The following is a 26094-nucleotide window of genomic DNA, read 5'->3' on the forward strand; positions in this document are numbered from 1 at the left end:
CTCTCTCTCTCTCTCTCTCTCTCTCTCTCTCTCTCTCTCTCTCTCTCTCTCTCTCTCTCTCGCCCTCCACCCCCCCCCCCCCCCTCTAATTAAAGAAACCCTGCAGTTAGTTCAATTAGATGAAGTAAGGGGAAAGATGTTGCGAATTTAAAGATTTAAATATCTTGTAAAGTCACCCCAGGCGCTGGCAGTTCGGTTTCGTATAATTTATGAATTTTCTTGTGCATGGAGGGATGGGAGGATGAAGGGAGTGAGAGGGAGAGAGAGAGAGAGAGAGAGAGAGAGAGAGAGAGGCTGGTCCACAGACATCAGTCAGTCTGACACTTCAGGGAGGCTTTCCTCAGACCGGCTCCATGTTTGACATTTTGAGGCCAAAGGCAGAAGCCGCTGTTCACAGTGGCTGTGATGTGCTGAACACTGGTGATGCTGGTAAATAAAGAGGTGGGTGAACTGTGACCTGCAGTCGACCGTCCGTCACCAGGAGGCACACAGCCACCGAGACGACACGCCTCTTCACACGCTTTCCAGCTGGGAGCGTCTCGGCAGAGGGAACTACAATGAAAAAGCAAATAAAATCACCAATAACAGCTCACTGCTTTAACTAGAAGTGGTAATCCGTGAGTTCCTGTTTTGCTCAGCGCTCAACACCATCTTTGTCTGCTCACTACCCAGTTCTTCTTCTTCTGTTGATTCAAAACAAACGCATCACTTCCTGTCCGGCAGAGGATGGAAAGAGCTACCAGACACCGGCTGTTCATGCTTTGTTCAAGTCATATTGGATTTTCCGTAAATACAAGCTGCCGACTGGGGGAAAAACATTCACATCCGCCTCCTAGTGGTGACTGCATGTAGGATGCAGGAATTTTCTGTCTCTATCTCCCACTTAATGTCATGAATTGCTGAAGTGCGTCAACACAGGCAGCAAACATGGCAGCAAATCCACTGATGTTGGCAATCAAACCTACTTAGAAAATAAAAAACAATATCTGGTGCAGTTTGTGGCTTATTTCAAACTCAGAAATAAAAATGATTTTGAATGTGGCCGAACAGCAAATGTAAAAACCTTCATAAACCGAGTATTGAATCACTGTTGGCTGATAGAGTAGCAAAACAGACATTTATTTTTATGAAGGTTTTGTGAATTATTTATCAGCTAAAGTTACTACTAACGCATAGCAAGGCCTACTGCAGTATCATTACATCCTCAATAAAGGTTAAACTTACAAGAAGAAGACAAACAATAAGCAAAGGCTGAATCAGTCTAATGTAAAATAATACGACTTGAAATGAATGTTTTACCAGCTGACCGAACACTTCCACAGGCGATTTAAATCGTAGAGAAATGTGAAACGGCAAAAGCGATCTTCACATGCAGCTGCAACAGACTTCTAGCAGCGTTTCAGACAAGACAGTTCAACGAGGACCAGATGAAAACCCGACAGTCTCCGAGCCACAGCAGCACACGGAGATGCTTTCCCTTCTGACGAGCAGAAAACTCAATTTATATTCTCATAAAAGCATGAAAACCCTATCCTCGTATAACCTACGTCAATTCGAAAGTGCTTACTTTGATGTAAACTCTGAATTTACATCATACAGATTTTAAAAAACGTGGGTAAACTCTGTTCCGCGAATAAAAAGGAGGGTTAACTGAGCTGAGGCAGGGTTTCCCTCCACTGCTTCCCTGACTCAACACGGGTAGTTTGGCCTGTACTGTAGTGATATTACATTACAGTGATATTTACATAAAACACCGTGGCTTTGTGGAAACATGAGCCATATTATGTGCGTTCGTGTCAATAAAAGCACGAAGGGAGGATGGGGTGAAGGGCACCGAGCCCCGAGGGGTGAAGACCTCATGAGACAAAGGGAAGGGGGTGGGGGTGGGGGTTGGAGAGGGGTGGGGTGGGGTGGGGAGGGGTGGGGGGGCTCCTTCTCCCCCCCCCCCCCCCCCCAGGCAAGGAGAGTGAGACACCGTGACTGTCCATGAAAAGGTGACAGACGCCACACTGGGAGGATTCAGACCTGATTTAGCCGGAGCTGCAGACGCTGAGCTGATGTTAGACGACACATGAAGATTTCTCTGTTCCAAAACACTCTGCATCCAAACTCTATCTGGAGTTAATTATTCATTATCTCTGAAATATACAGAGGGTCTGATCTGTCATTTTGTCAGCCGAGGACATTAAGTCGCAATGAAATGAAAAATGACCTTTTCATGCTAACTAATTTTGTCATTTATGTCATAATGTATTTAACGATACCCGTTGGTTTACACTTTTGAATGATCGCGCCTCACATTATGTCCCGCCCCCCAACATCCTGTTTCAACAGGAAATACATCACATTAAGGAACAGAGATGCTCTCAAAATGAATCCTTTTATGTATAAACACATTCAAATTTCAATAGGTCATTTCCCATATAATCTGGGTTGCATAAGAAAAATATTTTCTCCAATATTGAAAACAGTGATTGTAAATTGTTCTTCCTCTTCCAAATATATTCATCAATGCGTTTTTACTTGTTTGCTTTACAACTAATTGAAGGTGGGAAAACCAATATCCAGCAAATATCCAATATCAAGCTAACTTTACTCCGGTCATGTGCATGTTCGAAAGGCATTCTGGGAAATGTAGGAAATCACATGTACACGAGGCAGGTTGAGGGAAAGTGGGTACAACAAAAAAGGAAATTAAAACTCTTCATCATAAAATAACTTAAGGAACTTCTACTCTGGTTTTCACATGTCTGGTCTCTCTCCTGCTCCTGTGGTGGAGAAACTGGTCTCTCTCCTCTTCTACGATGGATTTCTCTCTGTATGATTGTTGAACGTCTCTCGGTGCAAAATGGCGGCTCTAGAAAGAAGCCCTCGCTCTTTGATTCTGAGGGACTGACACCAAAACCTGCTGATGTTTTACATCCTGAAACATTTTCTGCTACCGTTCGGCCAGTTGTCTGTAGGAATCAGAAAAATACACCAAACAACTAAATGGACCCAGGAATGCAAAGTACATCACCAATAGCTGATTTTACTTTAACAGTGTTCGTGTTTTACGGTGGATTTTTCCTAAAGTACCATCATTTGTATTAGTAATTTTGTATGATTGTCACCTTTTCCACAGGGTGTAGATCTCATTTGGGAACAAAACCCCTTACAGCTTTGACATGTTAGAAGACACTAAGAGTTTTATATTCCAAAACATAATATATTAATTCTGTATAAAAAATATTACCTGAAGTTCATCATTCAATATCTCTCAAACAGAGAGTAAGAGTGATGTCATTTTGTAAACCAAAGCGATAAGATGGCTAATAACCTTCACTGAAGAATAACTAAACCCCAAACTTTGGTGAAGCCGAACTGAACTGGCCATCTGCTATTGGCTGATCTTTGGTGATGTCACCTTCTATGAGTACAACAGCTGGTGACATCACCAGGCACCAAAGATCAGCCAATAGCAGATGACCAGTTCAGTCATCTTCACTACAGATTTGGATTTGGGGTTTAGTTTGTTTAAGCATCATATGATTCATAGTATCCACTTATAACTGTATTTACTCAGGTGTTACCATAGCGATATAACACTGTGTTATATCTCTATGGGTGTCACCTTTTTCAAATAGTGGAAATCTCTGTTTGGAGCAAAAATCCTCATATCTTTGTTACTTTATAAAAAACAGACATTTGAATTATTAGCAAAAAGACTCTTAAACATTTATTCGTAGTCACAGCAATGTTTCAACAACAACTTAAAAATATCAGGTGAGATGGCAGTGTTAAGGCTTAGAGATCATTTTCATATCTGCTGAACATTTTTCAGTTCTCACACCAGAGTGTTTCTGCTGGACGGACAGGATGTTTCTCTTTTGGAGCTATGAGGAAACTGTTCCCAAAAAGGCAGTTGATTTTTTTAAATTCAATTGAATGTGTATTTCCTTTACTCTCATTAGTTCACCCAAATATGAAAATTGTCATTATCTACTCACCCACTGCTCCATATCAGCCTTCTCCAAAACCTGACTGTAACTTCATTAGTAGAACCTCGTGAGGTTTTGATATTAGCTCATCTTTTCAATTTTTACCTCACCTGCACATGTACAATTCTTTCTTTTTCCTTCTTTGGTAATTCTCTTAATGTATTGTTTTTTTTTTATATGTGCAAATTAACTAAACTAAAGTAAACACAGCAGTGGGCTTTATTGTTTAGAGTTCCAAAAAGAGCAAAAAATGATCATAAAATGTGGGTGCCAGTGGGCGGGATCAAAACCGGTGGGCGGGATCCGATTGGTCGGATTCTGGCCTGGTGGGTGGTTCTACAACATTCAACCAATCGGATGATCCCACCCACTGGCTTTGATGGGTGAGTTTGACAGTTTGTGTTTTCATTTTGGCAGTAATAATGCTTTTTCAAACATGTAAATGAAAATGAAATTTGGATTATTTAATTTAAATTTTCATTTTGTCGTATATTATGCTGTCATATATGGGAATTGAAATTGCAATTCCATTTCATGATTTCATTTGAATTATGTCACTTCTCAACTTCAATTTCATTTTAAATATGACACGGTTATGCTTTGCAGTGCATGGAAAACTAAATGTCAATGGAGTTTTCATTTTCATTTTGGCAGTAATAATGCTTTTTCAAACATGTAAATGAAAATGAAATTTGGATTATTTAATTTTAATTTTGTCATATATTATGCTCTCATATATGGGAATTGAAATTGCAATTCTATTTCATGATTTCATTTGAATTATGTCACTTCTCAACTTCCATAATTGACAACTAAAAAATGTTATTAGTTCAATTGAAAATAAACTAAAGCAGCTGGACTGGAAAGACAATTTGGACTCAGATGACAGAAACTGATATAATCTTGTAAAAAACACAATCTACCGTGGTTACATGAGCGTCTTTTGAGGTTAATGAAGCAGAGAGATTTGGAAACAGCTCTTAAATCTGGACTATTATATGATAAAAGAAATTTCCAGCAATTATGAAATAATAAATAAAGTGGTCAGAGAATTGAGGCAGGCTAAAGTAGATAACTTCATTAAATTAATTAACAAGTCTAAAGGGAATAATAAATTAATCTGGAAAAATAAATCAATAAAATTACAAAGACGGATAGCGAACCAGCTCAACATTTGGAAAAATCAAGAAAAATTGATACAAGATAAAGAACAAATAGCCATAATGTTAATTTCATTTTTTGTAGATTCAGTGCAGAGCTTGGTAAAGATTGTCATGAAAAGTTTTGATCGCATGAAACAAAACTATACTTTGTTCCCACATAACCCACCTGATCAATCTGTCAATTAAACTTTCTCATTTTCCTTCCACATGAAAGGTTGCAGTAGTGACTCCTGTCTTTAAGTCAGGAGATAAACCTATCATATCAAACTATTGATCTATCATTCTCCCAATAAGAGAATACTAATAGAGGGGGTGTTGTGGGTGCAGTTGTTTTTTAGATTTTAAGAGGCCTTCAACACAAATAATCATAATGCTTTACTTTCAAAACTGTCAAAATTCAGCTTTTCTCTTGATGCCCTGGCTCGGATGGAGTCTTACTCGAACATGAGGAAGCAGAGTAGGCGATAAGTGTTCCTCTTTTGTTCCTTGTGTTCCGCAAGGATCCATATTGGGACCTATTTTATTTAGTTTATATATCAGTGATCTTCCTCTAGTATGCTCATATATTAATATCCAAGTATATGCTGACGATTAGTTATCTACACCCATGCAAAGGCAAAAGAACAAGCTGCAGCCAAACTGACTCACTTCTGTGAAACATTTTAAATATTTAGGCATTATAACTGATTTGAACCTGTCCTTTAAAACACAAATTAAAAAGGTTATTAGCAATGTTAAAGTTAATCTAAATAATTTAACTGGATCAGGCATCAGCTGTCCTTGTCAGCTGCAAAGCTTTTTGTTCATTCTATGATTTTCCCTCATTTATCAAACTGCATTACAACCCGGTCTCAGGCAGGTGTGACTATACTTAAGACTGTACTCTCTAGCAAGTGTTAGAATAAACCTAGGGATTACCATCACTGTAACGTTCTGAGGAAATATAATTTTATAAACTTCTATATTTTTTAATTTTATTCAGATGCATGTCTGATGTATAAAATGATCAATGATCTTGCACCTCCTCTAAAAGGATGCCTGACCATCCCTAACAGCAGTGCAAGGGGGACTAGAGCGTCAGTGAGGGGCGACTCTGCAGTTCAGAAGGTCAGGCTCTGGCCAATCAGCTTTTTCTGTTAAAGTAGCTGGAAAATGGAATTCCTTACCTTCCGATATCAGAGCGTCTGAAAGCCTGACAGCTCTTAAATCCAACCTAAAGCTTGATTGCCTTGTATGGCTAATTTTATCTGGTATATTCACTAATATACACTGTTGTTGTTGTTTTTTAAATGAACATTGTACTGTGTTTTACTGTATTGTATAGCATGTCCTGTGATTGTGTGTTGTTGCTTTTCCTGCCAAGGGACAACAGATGCAAATTAGCTGGAAGCGAACTAACTGGTGCAATTTCTTTTAAATTGTGCATTGCTCCTGTAAAAATAAACAATAAAATAAAAATAAACTCATTATATACAAACTTCACTGATGTTTCGACTGACATGAGGCTGAGTAGACAATTACAAAATTTTCATTTTTGGGTGAACTATTGCTTTAAGAACAACACTGCAAAATGGCAGACTGTACCTTATATTATACTATAGTGTAATCCTTAACGCTTTTGTCCAAATCTCTTATAATTCCACTTTGCTACAGATGACCAGAAAATTAAATTAACAACAATCTCTAACAATGTTCAGGTTAATAAACTTGATACATTTACCATAAATTTCAATTAATGTAAAATGAACTTCACAGAAGTCATTGAATTGCATGTTGTTAAACTCAAGGCTGTGTAATAGTTAACTGAAGGCTACAACAGTGTGGTCTAATCTGCCCTGCAAAGGAAACAGGCAGCAAGTTCAAGTATGGTTGACAATAAGATCTTGTAATCAGATTTTTGTTAGTCGGCATTAGAGGAGGATACGAATAAACTCTTACTGAGTCAACAAATCACATTTTCAAAGATCTTCTCATGTCTTTTTTCTCTGGTTCCCACTCTGAACATTTGCTGCCTTTTGCCTTTGTTCGGCAGTAAAGCGGTCAGCCAATTGACAGACTTCAACAGTATGACGACACGTTCACCGGCTAAAAATAATCATGATTGTCTTTCTGGTTACTTTGCGGGATAAACCAGAAGAGAATAAAAACATTATCACCTGTTTAAAATGGATTGACAAAACATTACATGAAATTTGATGAAGCACAAATTTGAAATTCTGCGTCTCCAGTGCATATTCAAAGTCCCCAGAAACTTCTTGTTCATCCATTATAGCAATCTCAACCTGGCAACCGTAGTGTTTTAGTAGTACATAGAAAATAGACGCAGCTTTTGCTGTTTGTTCCTACAGTGCAGCCTGAAACCAGCTTTCAGACTTCCGGTTCATACTTTGTTCTTTTGTGCTAAAGCTTGTTCCTGTCACATCGGTGGCGTTTTGGGTATGCAGGTCCAGAGCCTGCAGTCAGCTCCGCCAGGCGGGGGTAACGTATACATATTAGTCAATCCCAGTTCAGTGGTGTTGGTCCAAGATGGCGACGCTACAGTGAAGTATGGGCTACTGCCTGATTTTGAACATTTGATTATTTGATATAATGTAAAACTCCAAATAGGATCAAATTTGTATCTGGTGGCGAAATTTTGAAAACTTATAACTGAGGTGATAACTTTCTATTTTACACTTTTACTGGCATTAGATTTGCATTAGAGTGTGTTTGGTCTGGCCACTACTGCAACTTTCGGCTTCAAAGACACGCCCCCTTCCTGTTGCCCTGGTTAATGGAGGTCTTTGAAGGGCTTGGTGTAGTTAAACATCACATAATCCATGTAATAGAAGTCATAGACCTTTTGCCTCTCTGTGGAGGTCAACTGTGCAAAGTAGGTTTGGGTGATTTTGGAGGAAGTCCTTTCTTCGAGGGGGTTCCTGTCTTTGAAGTTGGGGTAGGTGAGGTTACTCGGCGCTCCGATACTTTGCAACAGAAAGTTAGCCTCTTCTTCTATGCTCTCGAACTTCCCGATGAAGTTGTATCGGAGAAGGCAGGGGTTGCAGAGCTGACTGACAGGCTCCCAGTGGACGTCCATCCCCACTGGCCGATGCACATCTAGCAAGTAGAGGACAAACTCCCTGAAGGTGACCCCGTCGCCGGTCTGCAGGGCAGCTAGCGTGGCGTTCGGACGGTATCTCGCGATAATCGGGCGTCCGAACAAGGGGTGGTAATAAGAGTTTGGGCTCTCGAACTTATCGCGGAAGGCCGACACCAGCCGCTCGAAGGGCTCCCGCACGAAGAGGACCTTGGTGTAAGAGTGGAGTACCCTGTCAATGTTGGCGCGGTTGTAGGACTGCAGGCGGTGCAGGTGGTTGTCGGTGTGCACCGTGTTGTGGGGGATGTCGCGGATGGAGGAGGCGGTGCTCCCACCCAGGATCATGAGCACCCGTTTCCAGTTGGAGCAACCGACCTTGGGCACCGCGCAGTACAGCAGCCTGTACTTGTCGTCAACGTAAATTTGCGCCAATTGCCGGCGCGAGATGAGCTGCTCGGTGATGCCGGATTGGTATTTGACGCAGAACTCTGTCAGCGTACGTTGCCGGGACACCTGTGTCTTGGCCACCCTTATCTGTTGCTGTTGTTGTTGTTGTTCTTCCTCGTCAGCAGGGGCGCTAGAGGCTCCAAAGTTACTCTTTAAAAGCAGTTTCCTGTGGCGTTTGGGGACATGGTATTTGGGGCTGGCTGCCTGGTCTTCAGACGCCGAGAGTGATGAGTCGGGCAACTGCTGGACGGCATGAGAAGTTCGGTGAAGGTCGGGACCGGAGGGTGAGTTTTCCGGTCTTGGTGCTGTACCTTCGTCTTCAGTCTGCCCTGGATGGAAGCTCCCAGTAGCTATGTTGTCTGTGTCAAAGTCCTAAAATATAAAGAGAGCACACAGGGGAAATGACAGATAAAGTTGTGTTCAGTTTGGAAAGAAGAAAAATCATTTGCAAGTGCTTGAAGAGTTCACTTCACAAAATGCTCTATATCCAATTTGGAGAAAAATAAATCGTTACCTTCACGTTTATCATTATCTCTAAGATATGATACAGTCTGTGCAAATATTAATATCAAACAAGGACTTAAGTTACACACTTTCCTTTAAAAAGTACAAAAAGAGTTCAAAATTGCAACTGAATTCTATCCTCAAAAACAGAATTATTTGTATGCAAAGGTCTTAAGAAGACTCATAACTTTATTAATAACCCATAAGTTGCTTTCTTTCATGCCGGTAATCATTTTATAATAAGGTTTTGTTGTCACACACACACATATTAAATACTATACAGTGTTTCCTTTGTATTCATTTACCAGTATTGCACTACTACAACAAGGAAATTACCACCGCTGCTAGAGAAAATGAGAAATTGAAATACGCACTATAATTTAGTCTTACCTAAAATAAATGTAGTCCAAATGTTTTAGAAGTAATGATTTTCTAATATCATTAAAAAGCATTTTTATCAGTACAACCTCAACTTGAAACATAACTTATACCGAAACAGCGACAGATATGGGACAAAACTAGAATCCCCCCCCCCCCCCCCCCCAAGCACCACAGCTGCATAAAACTACAGAGGAAACACTGCTATATACTGTATATGTATCACGCCATCTGTTCACACACCATATAACCGATCAAACCTGGCAACAGCAAGCACACATTATAAATGCTGGTGTTGAAATGAAAGCTGTACACCGACCAGTCCACAAGATGGCACCACGACACTACTTTCAATCGCAGAGGACCGCTTGGGAACGTCCTCATGTCAAAGCTCAAGCTGCCTGCTACTTCATGCTGTCTGACAGAGCTGCAGTTCACTCACCTTCTGAACCGGCCAGCTGGAAGCCACCATTAAGTTTGCACCTGGAGAGCACAGACAAGAAAAAACAGTACGGTTGAGACATTTCATGAAAGCAGGCCGCTGTGTAGTCAAGGGTATAGAGTAGTATTAGAAGCAAACTATCCACCTATACACCCTATATCCTGCTGTATACCTTACACTTCCATAGCAGTATACCCACATTTTTAATACTTCAGCCAAATGCCAATGGTATATATAGCCTAGACGCTTGTGAATGGGAGGACGCCCTTTCGAATCTCAAACTGGCTGGACAAATTTGGGAGCTGCACAGTGTCCATCAGTCTGTGGTCGGGAAATGTATGAATGTGAAGCAGGTTGGAGCTGAAAAAAAGAGTCAACTCAGTCAGCTTTCCCCGGATAGACAAACACTGCCATTTATCTGCCTGGTAAATGTGACGGTGCTGTCGCTCGCCACGTTCAAGTCTCGTCTGGGAGGAAAACACTGAAGATATTCTGGTGAGGCGGCAGCCCCGAAGGCCTGGAGGGGAGATGGTGTGCATTACAGATGGTGTTGCCGAGAGAGGACTCAAGATTAGGTTTTGATAGAGAAGCCAGGTCTGACTGAGTGTGTGTGTGTTGTGTTATGTGTGTGTATGTGTGACAAAGACACAGAATGATGGTGTGGAGGGAAGCAGTATAACAAATGACATATCCCGTTCAAGGTGGGTTCCCCACAAGGCACAAGGCCCAGCACCTTCCCCACCAAAGCTCATCTTTTATATGATTGCTCACCTTTACCTGAATATTCGAGAGACACAGAAATGTTTGTTATATCTATTGCCTGGCCGCTGAGGCTTTGACCCGTGCACAACTATTGGTTGCTTACAACGTTGACGATGTAGAAAATTAAAGCTTATTCTACTGTTACGCTAAGTCGCTCTGGGTAAGAGTGTCAGCTAAATGCCTAATTGCTTTAATTGCTTTGCTTTAATTGCTTTATCAACAACTGAAGTTTCTATTGTGCTTACGTTGGAAGAAATTGAGAACAACCTTTTCTGTTTTGATAACAGTTAACGCGAGATTACTCTCCAAGAAAAAAAAACAAAAAATCAGAAGACTGCAAAATAGGACAGCAATCGTTAGAGCGCAGAAATATCCATAAACGCTATTTCAGCAGAATCCACAGTCTCTGTTCATTTGGGCTGAATTGCATTATCTGTCAAACACACAACATGATTAATTGCAAAACTGAAAGTCTGCATGAAAGACGATTTGTCATTATTGAGTTGTCTGAACCTTTTATCTGACTGTTTTGGGAAAAGCCATCCAAGAAATGAAGGGAAACATCATGAAAAGTTGGAGGCTAAGATTCCCACTTTACAAATTTGACTCGACTCGATGTGAGGACCAACTAAATACAAACCACTGCAGTGTACTTATTTGGTATTTGGCAGACATTTCAAGGGCAGCTTCAACTGTGATACCTTGGTATAATTACTGTAAACAAACAAGACCATGCTGGTCTATCTCAAACCAGTGGTATTGTTAGTGCTAGTGTTTCTCATTCTTTAAGACCACATTTCCCATAAGCCCCGTTGCTTCATGTGCTTCTTCAGTCAAAGGTTTTCTCTTTTGTCTTTACTGAAGAGGATCAACATGTTGGAAGTGATTTCTCCATCTTCCTTTCCCTCCTTCCACCATCTGCTGCCAGAAACTCTTTCAGCTTTAGCTCCGTTCGCTCTGGAAGAACAGAACCTCTTCCTGTTTTGTGCCGTAAAGCGATCCAGCAGATTTCCCTCCAGATCCACCAGGTGGAGAAACTATGGAGGATGATAGAGGCTGACAGGCTTCTCAGTGAAGGTCTCATCTGTTTACGGTAATTATACTAATGTCTTAACATGGTAATGATTTATTGATGTTAAAATGCTACATGTAGCATCTTAAACAAGACACTTGCGAACACACCATAGCAGTGCCACAACATCACAGTTTAACATTTCCTTCCTTGTAATACTGCTTAAGAACCAGTTTTGAATGACTATTTGGTAGCAATTTAAAAAGCAACTTGATATATGCTCAGAAATATGAGATGCAGCAGTGCTAAGAGTTTGGATGTGATAAACAGAGCCTGCAGTGCATTAGCACCTTGTATACTAACACAAGGTCTGTGTGTTGAGTCACCATCTTTTACTGAGTCGTGTTGGGTTTTCTCATCTTTTAATACAAAGTCCATTAATGTACCGTAGAAAAGCAGCAGACTCCACTGATCTGTGTTTGAGTTGTTGCCCCCCCACAGACACGGCAGACAGTCCAGACAAAGCCAACTACACTGTTGACAGCACCCAACAGGAGGCGAATGATACTCTAAATAACTCTGGCAGTGTCACAGAATCTTAAATAGGAAGCACACACACACACACACACACACACACACACACACACACACACACGCAGGTACACAAAGTCACTCACACCCACTGGTACACAAAGTCACTCACACACACAGGAACACATTGATGTATAGGTACTGGACATGTGCATGTAACGCACACACACACACACACACACACACACTCATTCAAGTCACCGCACAGAAACACACACAGCAACACCTTAGTGTACATGTACTGGACATGTGCATGTAACACACACACACACATTTTCATCAAGTCACACACCACAGAAGCACACACATTGACAGTACATACACACACATAGAAACACACTGACAAAGCCACACACACAAACAGAAAAACACACAAGTACACAAAGTCCCAAAACACATTGGTGTACAAGTACAGGACACAAAGTCACACATCCATGTACACACACACACACGCATGTGCATGCAAGTAAACACAAACACACACACCCACACCCACACACACACACCCCCACGCAGGGAGGCGGGTGTGCTGCTCCTGGTCTGTGTTGGGGTAGCGGCGGCTCCAGATGGCCTCCCAGCATCATCCTGACACTGAAGGTTAGCGGCGTCCTGCTCCGGGTGTCAGCAGCCTGCTAGCTGCTGCCACCGTCTTCCCAACACTCGCTTCTGTATTTTTCCTCGGCTCCGCACTCGCCATCAAGACTACAAAACGCAAAGCGACACCCTCCTAATATTAATTTTCAACCCACTTTTTGCACAATCCATATCTCTGTTGTCTCAAGGTTTAAATCTTCCTGCCTCCTCCCCTTCATGATGCATATTTTATATTTTATTTATTTATGTCTCACCGTTAGTTAAAGTGGTATGTGCAGATCTGTGTTTTTTTTATTTTATTTTGTCTCCATCTTTGTTGCTAAGCGCTCATTGCTGTGGTGTTTCTGCACTGCATTTCCCAGAGATCACCTGTCAATCAAACCGTGTGGGCGGAGCTTGGATTTTCTGTTGATGCAGTTTGATGAGAACATGCAGCCTCTACTGGCCTCTACACTGGGCCTGTTTAAGGTGCTACAGGTAGCATTTAACATCAATAAATCATTACCGCATCAATTTTGAAACACTAGTATAATTACTGTAAACAGATGAGACCATCACCAAGAAGACTGGCAGCCTCTACTGTCCTCCACACTGCATTTTACACTGTGAGCCACGCTGTGAGTTTCTGGCAACAGGAGATGGTGGAAGGAGTGAAAGGCCGACGGACAAATCACTTCCAACATTTTGTCCCTTTTCAGGAAGCCCCCCCCCCTTCCTGAAGAGGATCAACATGTTGGAAGTGCAGGAGGCAACGGGGGTTATGGGAAATGTAGTCTTCATTTTGAGAAACACTAGCACCAGTAATACCACTGGTGTGAGATAGAGGCGACCAATTGTTTCCACCATGCTCTCATGTGTTTACTGTAATTATACAGTATTCAATTATACATGATACATGGATCACCTTTAAGACTTTCTCAGACTTTAAAGGATAATGCCGGTGTTTTTTTAAGTCAGTAGCAGCGGTCCAGCGGTTCCTCTCTGGTTTCTGCTCACAGTCAGCATAGTTACAGATATCAGCGCTCGTTTTCCTCCTTCAGAAGAAGCCATTTGCTGCCGTTCATTCTTGTCCAGTATGAAAAACAACTTCCACAGAGCGAGAGAATCCATCACAGGAAACATGAAGCCAAACTTTCTGTTTTCTCCTTATTTCATTGAGCTGAGTCGAGTGTTTTCAGATCAGCGCTGCGTTACATTACGCTCTGTCACTTTACAAACTTTATTGTCACATCCATGTCTTTTTTCCACGGCGCGCCATGCGGCCGGGGGCAGAAAGTGGCAAATTCAGGTCACTCAGTCATTCAGTCACTCACTCACTCACTCACTCACTCAGGGAGAGTTTGCACGGAGCCTGCGCTTCGTCAGATGGCCTCTAGAGGGCGCGCCATGGGTCTTTTAGGGTGTCTTTGTTAGCCGGGACAGTGGTTCATTTCAAGCTAGGTTTGACACTATAAAGTTTGTATTTTTAAAATGACAAAAAACTGGTGAATGTTATAAAAAATAGAATTACATAGGGCATGCATTGCAGAATGATTGAGGGAAGCGTAAACTAGACATGGAAAATGGGACTAGACAGTAAATGGGCTATTCTAAATGACACCAGTATTCTGCTTTAAGGACTTGCGGATATCCTGAAAGCATTTTGTAACTGTTCTGAAAAGTGCTGCATGCAAGTTTCCCCCTTTATTTAGGATGCACCTGTTCGCTGTGCCCCTCCCCTCCTGCCCACAAAGACACCATAACTAAACATACCCTTCTTCAAAGCAAGCACTGAGTCAGGAGTTTCATATCTGCACCTGCTTTCTCTGCCTCTCTCTCTTAATTCAGTACTATTAACAAACCCTAACCAGTGAGTGTGTGTGTTTGTGTGTGTGTGTGTGTGTGTGTGTATATGAGTGTTGGGTCATGCTGCTCACAAAACATACCACATTTTTTAATGGGTTTTGATCTGGGGTTATGTTTATAAGTGCTACTCTAACCTCTCCCTCTCTTCCCACTTCCTCACCCAAATCAAGTCTGAAACATGACTTCACACTCCCATTCGGAGCTGAAGTTTGCAAAGGCTGGTGTGTGTGTGTGTGTGTGTGTGTGTGTGTGTGTGTGTGTGTGTGTCGTCGTCACACACTGACCTACACGGAGGTCGTCTACCATCGATTAGATGCCAGATCCTGCTGCTGCTGACGGACTGAACTCAGAGACAGCAGCCAAGTCAAGCTGATGGACCGTGTGTGTGTGTGTGTGTGTGTGTGTGTATGTTTAGTGCGCCCGTGTATTAGTGTGTGTCTATTTGTGTGTGTTCATGTGTTTCTGTGTGTTTCTGTATGTCTGTGTGTGTGTGTTCGTTTGTGTTATTGTGTGTGCTTGTATGTGTATCTGTGCTCATTCATATGCGTGTTTATGTGTTAGAGTCTGTCAATATGTGTGTGTGTTTGTGTGTGTGTGTGTGTGTGTGAACTGCCATTTCTCTGCTGTCAGTCTGGACTCTATTGTATTTTAGCTGTCAGTCAGTCAGTCATGTCTGCATACGTTTGCTTGAATCTTCGCTCCAGCGGATGCTTCTAATTGTTTATCTGGAGAGGAAATGCTTCGCAGTGCAGTTCCTGTTTTCTGTTTCAGCGACATTTTTACTTCACCACAGATGGTGGTGGTGTATGTGTGTGTGTATGTGTGTGTGTGTTTGGGAGGATGGGGGGGGGGGGGGGGGGGGCAATGCATCATGGTCATTTCTACAGTCCATGTAGTACTTTACAGTAGGGTTACCTCTGGATTCAATGCAGATGTGCATCATCACAGCAACAACACCGTCACTGATAGAGAAACTGGGAATTTAAAACGACCGTATAATAAACAGTAGTCCTGATGTTTAGAGTTGCTGTTTTTATTATGGTGAAGTATGAAAAGATGTCTATGTTAATTACATCTATTGACACAGACAGTTTTAAATTATTATAGATACTGATGATTAGGCCTACATGCTACTGAATAGTCCATTTTCAAACCAATTTACTAAAACATCTCAATTTGTTTTGAATGTACAAAATGTATATTTTGTATGCTACTTTGGCAATATTGTTTCTGATAGACAGTCATGCCAATAAAGTAATTGAATTGGCATTTGTCAGCACTGTGACCTGTACTACATTCATGTGGAGCCCTGATTCCCGCCCATGCGCCACTGCAGTACAAAATCACAGAGCAAGCACTGTGAAGACATTTCGATTGTGTTGTTTTGCTTGTAAAGCCAACCTGAACCCTATACTTCCCTTTCCTCGTCTCATTGTATTCCTGATTTACTCTTCTGCTTCGCCCGAGCGAGTCCAGAAAGTGCTACAGCCGACAACTTTTCTAACTCTGAGAAGTGCTAACTGTGGCTAAACAGCAGCCGAGCGAAGACGAAGCAGAATCCGAGGGTCCGGGTGATACAGGTGTGTTTACCGACTCCTGACCCGGGCCGGCGGCGGCGGCGTTGCCTCCCACCGGAGTCTAATTAATTACAAGCCGGCTGGCGGTTCTGCCGAGCTCAGCACCTGCTGCAGCCAATCCTGTCGGTCGTCTTGTACCACAGCTGAGGCCTGGGTGACCTGGGAATGTGGCGCGTTAATGATAGCAAAGAGAGCATGCCGCCTCATTTGGGCTTCTTTATATGCATCGTTGCTATTGGGTGAAAAACCTGTATCTCAAAAATTTTTCAGGAACTAAAAAAAAATGCCTTTTTTCCCCCCATGAATCTGCATCTCTCAGCCTTAAATGGGTTTTATAAGCCCAAGAGTTGTAGAATTTTCTCAGCCCAGAGGACCATGTAATCCTTCAACTGAAGTTAAAACATGAATAATCACCATTTCATTTTTCCTTTATTTAATCAGGTAGTCTCAGTAAGAATGAGATCTCTTTTTCAGCAGAGGCCTAAGAACAAAAACATAAAAATTCATAAGAATAACAAGGAAAGTACAATTCAGTCACGTTCCAGCAGTCAAACATACGTACAGGGACCGAAAAAGCAATTGCAAACATGATAGAAAATGTGAGATATCTGCTTTAAAATCATCGAGGGGAATAAAAAAAAAATCTGCAAACTTAAAACTAACCAGTCCACCAAAATTGGGGTTAGGAGGTTTTCATGCGACAACAGCAACATGCATGTGGCAAATAGACACACATGACCACATGCAATCAAACTGTGCACAATCCAATTATCCCTCGGGAATCAACATATTTTATCTTATCTTACAAAAACCAATTAATTTGGAAACACTAAATATATTCTTAAAGCCTGCATATCACTCGGTTTAAGAATTCACACATGCTATTCTCATTGTTTTGTACAGTCCATTCAGTAATTTTGAACATTAAATCTCTCCTGGAGCAAGAAATTAGAGAAACAAGACTCTAATTTGTGATGTTAAACCAACACACCGCCCGGAGCTGCTGCCTTTATACTACAGCAAATAATCTCAGCTCTGACACAGAAATTGTACCATGATTCCCTGAAAACCATCCTGGCCACTTGTCACAGTCACCTTCACCATTTTCACCACATCTCTCTATGGAGCTGTATGGTATAGGAATAAATGATTCCTAAGATGAAATTCAGTGGTATTCCCCTTTAAGCTAGGCTTTAAATCCAATCAAAACTGAAACGGCAATATCACACCATAATCGTCACCAAATGCAATTTTATAGAGATTAGCGGCAGCCCGCCAACACAACAATATGCAAGTCTAAATTCAATGCTGCTCTATAGCCTACCTCAGTATCAAAAATACTCTATTGAACAGAAAGATACAACGGTACAAAAGGTGAGGGGGCGGTCAACGTGTCTGCAGGGCACCAATGTATAGTGGATATTGTTTCTTGTGAAAAATTAGTCGACCGACTCAAAGAGGAAGGGAATCAACAGCACATTCATGCCGTGCCTCCTTTGTTATTCATGGAGCCTCTGGTCCAGTGATTCCAGCTCCCCATGTAGTTGCTGTCATTCACAGTTTACTCAGCTAACCTGAAGTTGACATGAACTGAGGTTGAGCTGGTCCACCACTCAACTCTGCTGCGTGCTGAGCAAAGCGGCGCTGACAGGACCGTACATACAGCGCAAGGACACAGTGCAAGACGTACAGAGAGTAGTAGATGTAGATTTTGTGGTCACCGATTTTATATTTTGTAGTAGCGGTGGGTGATACAGCCAAAACTTTATATCACGATCACGACAATTTTGGATGGTAACGTATGACGGTATAGTCTTACTTCAATTCAATTTGAAACGTTTGAAAAATTAATGAATGAGATCCTCTGAAAATGCCTATTTTTGGCTGAAAGTATAAACAGTCCAGTTAATTGAATAGGTGGCAAATAAAAGGTATTCTATCGAATTTTGCAAAAAGAAAAATTAGTGTTAAAAAAAAAAGTGTTAAAAGGCATAGATGCATTCCTGGTTTATATGGAGGCTGTACTACTCAAGCAATTATAACACCTGCATCGATTAACTCCTGACTGATCACCAAGAACACCAGACACTGACCTGCATGAGCTTTGATTAATGATGGTTAGCACTGACTTATGTGGACAACTGAATGGTGAAATACAACCACAAACATCCAAACTTTCTCAAACAGTAGTTTGTAATACAATCAAGAGTCAAAGTCCCTTGAAGGGGGTTCTTCACAGCTACATAACACGTCCCTTTTGAAGATCTGAGGGCAAAGTCTATGAAAGACAAGTTACAGTCAGGTCATATAAAAGTGCAGCTTCCTTCAACATCTAAAGCTCAACGAGGTGTCAAAATTGCTGGAAAATCCTCACGAGCCGCTTACTGTAATTTCACAGGGATTAATATACCTGGCGAAGACCTCGGATCCATAATGTTTAAAGTCTTAATCCATCAACCAAACATAAATCTTGCAAACGCCTGCCAGATCTTGTTAAGATACGAGCCCTGCGTTGTACTGAGGGACATAATCAACCCCCGCTCAGAAGTGTACCGAACATCCACTCCCTTTTTAATGTGTTCAGCTGTGGTCCATTGGGTGCATATTTGCTGAGGTAGGCCGGGCCGCTTCAATGCTTTTGCATCAGCGACTGAAAATAAAGAGGTCCTTAGTGATATTGCACCGTACAGAAATGATTCGTCTACATGTCCTCAGTTCGCCGCTCAATGGGTTTCTGCCTAATCACACTGCCAGGGCAGTCAAGATTTAACCTTATGGGATGGCTTTGTTCCTCGTTGCACTGCGGATTTTAATTCCAAGTTCAGACTACTTTGAAACTGTGACAAATACTCAACCTTTCAGTAGAGTTTTTGTGTTAGTGTGTGGACCTTGAATGTGTACAAGATGACGTGACAGCATGGCTACGGATTTGGGTACAAAATTCCTCTCCATTCCCAAATATGTGCTTGCCATGTGTACATTTAAATGTGTGAGCTTAGTCACATTCTTCTGTGTATGCTGCTTAATCAGAGATTCCATTAAAATAAACAAAATCCCAGTACTGGCTTTGTTGATTAAGTGATTGATTGGTTTGAACCATAGACTGTAAAAAAAGATGGACGTAGTGAGTGTGACGTCACTCATAGGTTTCTGAAGGGCCGTTTTGAAGCCAAAAGTTGGGGTCTACAAGCGCCGCCATGTTGACATTTTTTGGAGCCGGAGCAGCCAGAGCGAAGCCGGAGGTTTCCCACAGCGCCGCAGCGCCACCTGCTATTGGTCCGTGATCGGTGACCTGCGCGATCACTGGACAGGCGACCTGTCAATTACTCAGAAAACGACCCCGTTTTATAACCGCTATATCCCGTTAATGACGCAATTATTTTGAAAATCGCCAAACGGACACATATTAGAAGAAGTAAAATTAGCTACTGAGACCATAATCTCTTGTCGAAAAAGTGTATTGACTTTATATTTTGAGTGAGAAGTTGAGCTGTGGTCCCATTGACTTGAATGGAGTTGGGTGGGATTTAGAGTCTTTTTGGAGCCGACCTAGCGGACGTTAGAGGAACTGCGGCTTTCAGCCACTTCCTTATTGGCTTCAAAATTTACCCGTGGTTTTGGCTGCTTGGTTTGAACGCCTTTTTTCCCTACACTGAAATTAATTTTCTTTTCTAAATATTATTTTTTGCACATTTTCACCTTTATTTGACAGTTGAAAGTAGAAATAGAGAGGAAAGATTGGGAGAGAGAGGGGGATGAAATGCAACAAAGGTCCTGGACCGGATTTGAACCCAGGATGTTGTGTTTATATAGTACGCACCTTAGACCACTGAGCCACCAGGACGCCACTGAAATAAATTTTTGGATACAAGGACTGACAATAAGTGACTGCAAAACGTAACAGGTTTGTAATAAGATGATGGGTAAAAGGTTTTGGGCTAGGGAAGTTCAGAAAAGCTTAATTCCCATCTACTTTTCGAGACCAGATGTGAATATACCTGAACTTTACATGGCAAATTCGGCAGTGTATCTTTAAAGCTGATATGCTGTATATGATCTTCTGTGTTGACACTGTGGCTGCCTTGCTGTGGTCCTCCGTTCCATCTAAGTGCCTTAACTCATTACCTCTGCACAGAGCGAGAAAAACTGTGACAGGACGGCTTCTCTCAACCAGCTCGTTCTGGAAGCCTTTCAAGTCACGCTGAAACGGCTTCAAATATTCATAACCTTTCCATCAATAAAAGATACCCTTTGGTGAAGTTAGAAAGCAGCGCGGAAAGAGGTGGAACAAGGGAGTCAGAGGGAGGTAGAGAGGTGAGGCAGTTAAAGCCGCATTCGCTGCCACCGAAAGGCCTTTCTGACCACTCCAGAGAATTTCCCATGCCAAAAATGTTTCACCGAAACACTCCCAACCCTCCGACTCTCCTAGGGAACCCTTTCTAGCAATCTGTCGGCAGCCCAGGCCTTGATGTTAGCAACCAGCCATCTCTGTCAGGAGGAAATGTACTGTTTTTTCCTCGGATTACTTTGAACATTGATGTCCTCAGTGAGTCTATTTGGCCTACATAAGACTGTGACAGAGCTAGTCCTGTTTGTTGTCATCCTGTTTACTTCTGCAGTTGTAGTCTGTATTATTCATTTAGAAAACTGGATAATCTCTACAGAGACTTGGGACAGTCGCCAGGGAGACTGTGACAAACAATTCTTTAGCAAGGTCTTTAACAACGTTTAGCTCAGATGGTGCCCTCTGAAAACATCTGAGGTACTTTATCCCACAGTACTGAATATTCATTGGTATAGCATATAATTTAAATTGACAGCTCCCCCCGCCAAGTCCCCAGTTCAGCTATGAGAAACTCTAACAAAGCCATAAAAATGTTAATCTTAGATCAGTGGGTCGACCACTATGGACATCTATTATGCATGTTTTGGTGTTGGTGGAAAGAAACACCTTGGATCTTACATTTGAGCTTGTTCACATTTTGGTTAGATGAACATAGAGGCTCCAGGAGTTCTTGGAAGTGACAATGTTTCCATTGAATTGAAGCACTGGTACTAAGAAACAAGTTTACAAAAGCCTAACACTTTACATGTAGAGCTTATTGAGCTAAACGCCCACAAACAGGGTTCCCACACCTTCTTAAACATCAAGGACTTTTCAAGGACTTTCCAGGCCCAATTCCCTCAAATTCAAGGACCCAACACGGCATAGTTTGAGACACGGATCACGGTTAATTACTGTTACAACACTGAGAATTTTTATAATGAGAACTAGCAGGCTTTACAGAAGCTCACAGACAGCTGGACGTTAGCTTTCTCGCTTGCTTGCCGCTGTTTAACCCGCATCATTCGACTTCGATCACTCATGCACGCACGTGACCGTCGCACTTTCGTGACCGTCGCACTTTCTCGAGGCAGGTGGCGTGTGAAACAAGGACGCACAGACGGCGGGAGACACACATGCAGACAGCGGAACGTAGTATTTACTAACGTTAAGTAAAAAAAATATCAAAAGAACTTCAATTTCTGTTCTTGCACAAAATATATGAATTCAAGCACTTTCAATGACCCATGTCTATTTATGTCTATTTTCAAAAGCTTTTCTCAAATTCACAAACTTTCAAGGATTTCAAGGACCCGTGGGGACCTTGCACAAAACAATTAACAATTCTTCAAAACGCCTTCACCCAAAATCAAAGCAAAATGCACATAGTCATGACAACTGATCTGAGTCCTGATCCGTCCTCTGCAGAGCTGGTTTACTTTGAGCCGAGCTACACTGTGGCTGTGCAGTCTTCTGTTCGGGGCGTCGTGACCGTGTTGACGCTCCGTCACTTCTTCACTGTCGACGAGTCACGGTGTCTTCTCAGCTGGAGCGTCTCTGCCAGGTATTCACAGAATTCATCAACGCTTTGATCTCTCTGCAGCTCCCCTTCTACCGCCAACTCTACGCCGCACACAATCATTCTCTCACCTCCATGGAAGATTTCATTTTGTTTCTATTTAGAGCTCCTGAACAGGGTTTTATGAGGCCGTCTTTACGTGAAAAGGTTTTGACAGTAGTCTCTGTTTTCAATAAAGATACTCTCACATTTTTGCTAATCACATTCCATGACTTTTCTGTGAATACTCTATTAAACAGATTTCCATGACTGGTGTTTGTCAGCATCTATATTGAAATGTTACATTTTTTTTTACTGTTACCAGGGCTACAGATATCACTTGGGATTTAGGAATCAGGAATATGTTATTTGGGCTGTTATTGCTTCAAAGAGATGCAATTACTAATTACTAATTTGTGCAGGGGAGATAAAAAATCCCAAGGGGCTTTAGTTCACTAGATCAAAGAGGCTTATAAAAAGGTAACTGGATCAACCAACAGCCAAGCTTAATGTTGAGTTTGATGTTTAACACATGACTAGTTGAAAGAAAGATTATGAACATTTCTAAAATTAGTCTTGATTCATAGATTTTTACATCAATTTTCCAGGCTTGTGAAACGTATTTTTCTATGGCCTTTGCAGGTGTACCGTGACCTTATGAAACCTGTTTGTAGTGTGTTTACTGTTCACTATTCCTTTTTTTTTTTGTCTTGTTTTTGAGTCATGGGGTTGAGTGGGTGTATTATGCTCAGATATTTTGACTATACTTTTCTTTTGTTTGTGCTCACCTATGTGGGTGATGTGATGTGGTGAGTGTGTCAAGCTCATGACGAACATGGCTCGCTTCCACTTAGCCTCTCTCTCACACACACACACACACACACTTCTCCCTGCTTACTGTATTATTCATTGGGTTTTGTGTTATTCATAGGGTTGTGGTTGAGCCTGCATCAGTTCAAGGCAACGACAAGCGATATGATGCCAAAGCAGGGCCATGCTGTTGGAGAGCGCAACCTGATGAATAAAACAGCGGGTGAGAATTCATCTGCTTAGGTAAACCAGTGGATGATTGCTGTGAGAAATGCATGGTGCCATGCCACAGCAAAGCTTGTTGCACAGCAGGAACAAACAGGGTGGAAATCTATGGGTAAAGTGACCATATATCTAGTCAATTGGTGCCATTCTGAATCCATATTCCCTTGGTGAGTGCAATCTGCAAAGTTAGGAGAGCTCAAATGTTCTCATTACCTAAAGGTGCGTTCATACCAATTATATCTGGAGTGGTTTATTCAAACTCTGGAGTGTTTATCCTTTAGTTTGTTTTGTTTGGCCAGGTGAGAGCAACGGCACCGAGACACCTGAAAATTTGCGTCTCATCTAACAAGAGAACTGTGTTGCAGTTTGTTAGGAGTGAGAACATAATCTTACCAACTACAGGAAACGCCCCCAAAACTCAAGGTTTTTTGGGTATTAAGAGACGGATGTCAACATCTGACAGACAGCAGTTCCTCAAGCTTGTAAACCTAGCATGACAAAATGAACGGAAGACAAACCGCAGTCTGGACTGATGCTCATATTCAGCTATTTCTTCACGTGTTGTTAACTGGTATGAACACCAGAGAAGCGAAATAACAGCAAAGAGCGCAGACCAGTTCATCATGTTTAGCTAAAATTACAGGGAGTGGAATCAGATTTGTTTTGACTCCCCCTGTAGGCAAAATCTCTAACCTGACAGGATGACAGGTTACCAAAACTCTGTCCAATAAACGAGCCACGTGTGAGTCCATGAAACGTTTGTGGTTCACTTTTAGTTAGGCAGCGTGAACCTAGACAAACCAAATACAAAAATTCAACCAAGTACATTTTCCCACTATGATCCAGATGAAGGAAAACAAACTGCAGGTGTGATCGCACCTAGGAAACGTTTTAATGTTCTTTACCGAAGGCAAAAATGAACCAAGAAAAGGCGTAATGTATCCTGAAACATCACTATTCTATGGAGCGTAGTACAAATAGTTTTTCCCACTGCACTGTGGCTTAAATATTGCTCTTCTGAACTTCTGTTCTCTTTTCAGCTGTGAGAGAGACAAGGAATGATCTCGGAACCATTTGTTGGAAAGAAATTCGTTTTTCATTACAGTACTAGTATTTCCTCATTTACAGTAGGAATACTAAATGTGTTCTACTGTGTAACATTAAGTGAGGAATTGTCCAAAGCGCCTACTGCATTACACACAAAATTCATTCATTCATTCTATGGACTATGGAAACAAAGGCACTATTTACAGCGAAGGGACAGAGTGGACTATGTTTCTGTATCTGTTCACAAGTACACATAGTCTGAAAGTCTGTTATAGCCCCTCGCTTGAATCCCCTTATACGCATGGCATGAGCTAATTAGTGCAGTTATCATATCTTCCCTAATTACTGAGGATAATTCATTTCTTTCAGAGATTAACACATCTACAGAAACGTGATGAAGGAGATAACGGTAGTGTTAAAAACCGCACCAGAGCAGAGAGGGAAGCTTCTAAAAATACACCTGGATTTATTAGCCGAGAAAACCACTGTGATTCCCCGTCATCTTTGGAGAGATGGTTACAAAGTAATAGACATTAGGTTATGGCTGTTAGTTTTATAAATCTTAATGGATGTCTTTGATGATGTTTAATAGACTAGATTGGGGTGTTGTACTGTATCAAAACAGACACTTTATACACCTCTTGCTTTTTTCACTCATGAAAAAACAACAACTTATAAATTGAATTCAACCCCCAATGTCTCAAGGTGAAAAAGACAATTAAGCCTGCAGGGAACCTTTTTATTGAGGCAGACTAACGGCATGAGATAATGTGTTGTGGTCCAGCTAAAAGCAAAACTAATGGATTACGCCCCGTGAATCATTGGGAGATCAGTTATGAGGTTATAAAAACGTCTGAATGATATAATCAGCACATACGTAGTGTGTATGGATACACACTGGCCATGCAAGGCATTGTGGGATTCCGCTAACCTCTCTTTATGTCTGTTAGCATTACAAAGTTATGAATTATTACCATTTTAGAGGTGAGGGTAGAGACAGCAACATGAGAGGCTAATGAAAAAAGATCTAAAAATACAGGCCTTGGATTTAGATCTGCAAGCTGAGGATGGATGGTAACATAATTTTCTGTTTTTCCCCCGTCTCTTCGTGTGTATCTATAGTATTTAGGTAAGAAGCGATGAATTGTAATCCAAAAATCAACCTATTATTAATTTATTTGTTTTGGTGTATGCCATAACATTTTATGACCAAATACAATGAACATAGGCCCTAAAATTTGGTTACTTCTTTACATTAAAACATATTCCACTAATCTCCATTAAGGGATTATGCCTCAGTGCCCTATATACAATATCATTTCAGATGACTTCATGCTATTGTCTACACCACATAAGTAGATATTTATGAGCAGGCTGTTTATGGTCAGTTTTATAATGACTTGTCATAAATAAAAAGGATAAAAAAGCACTTAAGAGACTAATTCCCCTTTGAGTGGGTCCATCGTGCCTCAAAGGGCCAAAGGATGACGACACGAAAAGCCAAGTCACTCTTCATCCACCTTTTTCAGCGAATAAAATAATTTTTGATGTAAATCCAATGTATATATAGTAGTATCTGTAGTGTACTTGTGTTGACTCATCCAGTTCCATAAATGTTGGGTCTTAAAAACATGTATACTATGATGACCTGATGGTGATCTCCACCTTGAGTTCACAGTTTACTTTTTATTTTCCACTACATCACTGAGGCACATCACATCATCCTTTTGAGCGTGGCTCCACATGGCACCGTTTGTAA

General features: G+C 41.4%; 1 protein-coding gene across 1 annotated transcript in view; it reads right to left on the bottom strand.

The window, feature by feature from the left end:
• Positions 1 to 7853: 7853 nt before the first annotated feature.
• The window catches only part of LOC139915920 (carbohydrate sulfotransferase 8-like), a 32710-nt gene continuing 14469 nt past the window's right edge, over positions 7854 to 26094 (bottom strand). The window contains exons 3-4 of the mRNA XM_071904713.2: positions 9991 to 10031; positions 7854 to 9038 (exon numbers count right to left, since the gene is read on the bottom strand). Coding sequence (XP_071760814.1) covers positions 7914 to 9038; positions 9991 to 10031 — 1166 coding nt within the window. The 3' untranslated portion in view covers positions 7854 to 7913. The remainder of the gene's footprint in view (positions 9039 to 9990; positions 10032 to 26094) is intronic.

This window comes from Centroberyx gerrardi, chromosome 4 (assembly GCF_048128805.1).
Source record: "Centroberyx gerrardi isolate f3 chromosome 4, fCenGer3.hap1.cur.20231027, whole genome shotgun sequence".
Taxonomy (NCBI): Eukaryota; Metazoa; Chordata; class Actinopteri; order Beryciformes; family Berycidae; genus Centroberyx; species Centroberyx gerrardi.